We start from the raw sequence: 3,507 nt of genomic DNA, 5'->3' as shown, positions 1-3,507 counted from the left end.
ACACACACACACACACACACACACACACACACACACACACACACATACACACACGTTCATTTAACATTTATATATATGTGATGTGAAAGATGATATCTTAGAAATAAAGTTTTTACTATTTAATTTTCTACATATATTTGTGTATGTGTGTCTGTGGGTGAAGCTACCAACTAAATAGTATTTACAATAAACATTTGCTTTTTTTTATTTTGAGCAAAACATTTGAATTCTGTAGTTCTGCTTTCAACGTGTCTGGTTATCATCCATTTTCTCTCCATCTTTTTTTCCCGACGTAGCCGATGAGGCACACATTGCATTGTATTATAACTTAGATGTTGGGCGAAGTACTGAATAAAAAACGTAGATGAATGAAATGTAACATATGATCTATATCGCATACTTTTCAAAATCATTTAAATCTTGATAATTTTTGTGAGAATGCTGTCTGTTTTTCAATGCATAGTTTGTTTTATTATGTTAGGTATTATCTATTCTGCCGAGGTCGACTTTGCTTTTCATCCTGTCTGGGTCGATAAATTGAGTACTAGTGAAACACCAGAGTCGATGTAATCGACTAGTTCCTTCTCCACAAGTTTCAGACCTTGTACCTATAGTAGAAAAGATTATGTTAGATGTTATCAAAACGATAATTTTCACATATGGATAAGAATATTTATGTAAAGAACTGAAATTAAAGTGTTTTATGAAGAAAAGCATAGGTGATTTTGCAATGAATATGAGAATAACTATATCCATCAATAAATGATCTGTCTATACCATACATCAACTACGAATTAGTAAGTTTTACACTGTAGCCATTAATACCACGACATATAGATGTACATAAATATATTAGATTTTAAATTTGTATGTATATAGATATCTACGCACACACGTACGCAGACACACACACACACACACACACACACACACACACATACACACACACACAAACATGCACACATAGACACGCACGAACAAGCACATAAATATTGGATTTGTTATAATCTGAATGGAAATATTATAATTACATGCCACCTACAAATTTGTACGAAATATTTATTCCACTGTATTTTTCTTTAGCTGAAAAAACCCCATCCCGGAACGTTCGGTGCTGAACGCTTTGTGTATGATTCCACTACAATACGTAAAGTGCTTCCTGACGTAAGTGCATAAACATTTTTTGTTTTTCTTTTTCAATTTTTGTCTGTGACATTTGTTGATTGATAAAGTATGTCTTATTTTGAATAATATATTCATTTAGGTGAATTTTACACGATTTCTTGCAAAGTATTCTTGAATAGTTCTTTTTTGAATTTCTGTCTTTATCGCATGCCTCATCATCTCCAGGATAAGCAATTTATGATACGTATTTACGTCTGCTCTGTACTTACTTTGTTTATTTCGTGGAGAAAATTCCTCTGCAACAACATCAGCTATAACGTATCCCTCGGGCTTTAAAACTAAATACAAATTAGGAATTATACCCCTTGTCTTGGACCAAGACATGGGTCATGAGTGACGTAATAAGTGACGTAATAATATATCGATCTATTCAAGTGATCTCATATAACGATGGTGGATTATCTAATTTATAACGATGTGAATCGCCAGTTTATAACGGTTTTGACTTGGAAGAGATAATAAATATGATTATTTCTTGAGTATGAATCGATGGTGATAAACCCGTCACTTATAACTTAATTATAAGTATTTCTCACCATACATAAATCTTAACTCATGCTGCGTAAATGTTGTGAACTATACATACCGAGACGCTAAACGTGCATGTACGATAAAGATAATAAAGTTCGCTCTTTTTCTCCGCTATAATAACATTTTCATAGTAACGGAAATAAATTTCAACAACAGGTTAAAGAAAATGAAGGAAAAGAAATAATTTACTAAATAAGTTTATTTGCGGACATTTAATATTTACAGTACACTTTTATAAGTCAAAAGAAGACTGTCGTAGAGAATTACGATATAAGATTTATATTAATTGTTCCATAACTAAGCTACAAGAGTTTTAAACAACAATTCCAAATGGCCTTGTTGAATTGGATAAAAGACATGTCATAGCAATAGCCAGTAGCTCAAGAGAGTGTGTGTGGTAGACTCGAGTCACAACCAACGAACACTGATTAATTTCCCCAAAATCAGGGTTTTTATAACTGCTCATGCATGAATTCTAAGAATCGTATTTCGTGAAAGATTTCTTATTGACAAAGTTAGAATTCAAATATGGGCAGTAACTTTAACCAATGGGAAACTACAATTATACCTATTCGGCCAACATGACCAGGACGTCATACTACACTACACTCACATAATCTCGCTTGATTGACCACGGGAGAAGTATTGAAGCAAAAGAAAATGAATGATTCAGATATCGGGCATATTGAAATTAACTGAATTGAGGGAAAGACAAATGAAGATATTTTTCAGATGTATTACAAAAAAATGAAATTGTTCTTAAAATCTCAATTGAATGGGAGGAATAAGTTTATGGGCAATGCTCTGTTGAGATATGGCGCAGGAATGATACGATGACTAACAGAGGAAACAGAAACCTTAGAAAAGAAAGCAAGAACATAACTAACAATACATGCTGCGTTTCACCCGAAGAGAAGTAATGAAAGACCTCAGACATTTTGAGAAATGTATTCAGACAGAAAGAGGAAGACGCTATTGCTTGATATATACAGTATGCAAAACAAGCATTAATTATTAAATTAGGTAAGGTATATCTACTGCATGTAGGAAACAGAAGAAATGAATGTCAAAATGGAAATTCAAACGAAGAGGGAAAAGAGCTGAAAAGATGGAAAGAAAGCAGTTAATTCTTGTGAGAGACATCAAAGGACACAGAGCCAGATAACTGCACTTACAAAACAAATGTGACATGAAAACTGGGGCACAGACCTTGATATGTACAGCGCGAGAACAGTCATGAAAAAAAAACTAATTACATCCAGTACAAAACTGATCGGCGAACAGATTGTGACAAATACAGAAGTGGAGCGAAACTGGAGAGACGGTATGGCATATCTTAAGAGGATACTACACACTAAATCACAAAATCACAAAAGACATGACATTTCGGCAGAATAAACACTTGGTAACTATGTAACATGTTCGAATTGGAAAGTGTGTCTTAGGATATGTCAGAGATAATTCTTCATCGGCACAACGATGCTAATTTAGAGCCACTTATGCATCGCATAAACAATAGCGAAATGCGATAAAGATTCAATAACCCACCTACTGGATCAAGCCAACATACGCATCGAAATACTAACAAAGATGTAAACCGTGAGGGATCGATGCTAGATGTGTCGAAACAATCTATCTATCTATCTATCTATCTATCTATCTATCTATCTATCTATCTATCTTTCTATCCATCTATCTATCTATTTATCTATGTATCTATCTATCTATCTATCTATCTATCTATCTATCTATCTACCTATCTATCTATATCTATATATATATGGACATATA

At 33.4% G+C, this 3,507-nt stretch overlaps 1 protein-coding gene across 1 annotated transcript in view; it reads left to right on the top strand.

Moving 5' to 3' along the window:
• The window catches only part of LOC106870929 (membrane metallo-endopeptidase-like 1), a 68,988-nt gene that overhangs the window by 18,448 nt on the left and 47,033 nt on the right, over positions 1-3,507 (top strand). The window contains exon 7 of the mRNA XM_014917171.2: positions 1,084-1,164. Coding sequence (XP_014772657.1) covers positions 1,084-1,164 — 81 coding nt within the window. The remainder of the gene's footprint in view (positions 1-1,083; positions 1,165-3,507) is intronic.

Source organism: Octopus bimaculoides, chromosome 8 (genome assembly GCF_001194135.2).
Source record: "Octopus bimaculoides isolate UCB-OBI-ISO-001 chromosome 8, ASM119413v2, whole genome shotgun sequence".
In the NCBI taxonomy this organism is placed as follows: domain Eukaryota; kingdom Metazoa; phylum Mollusca; class Cephalopoda; order Octopoda; family Octopodidae; genus Octopus; species Octopus bimaculoides.
Note: the sequence above shows the minus strand (reverse complement) of the source record. Positions and strands in the feature narration are given on the sequence as shown.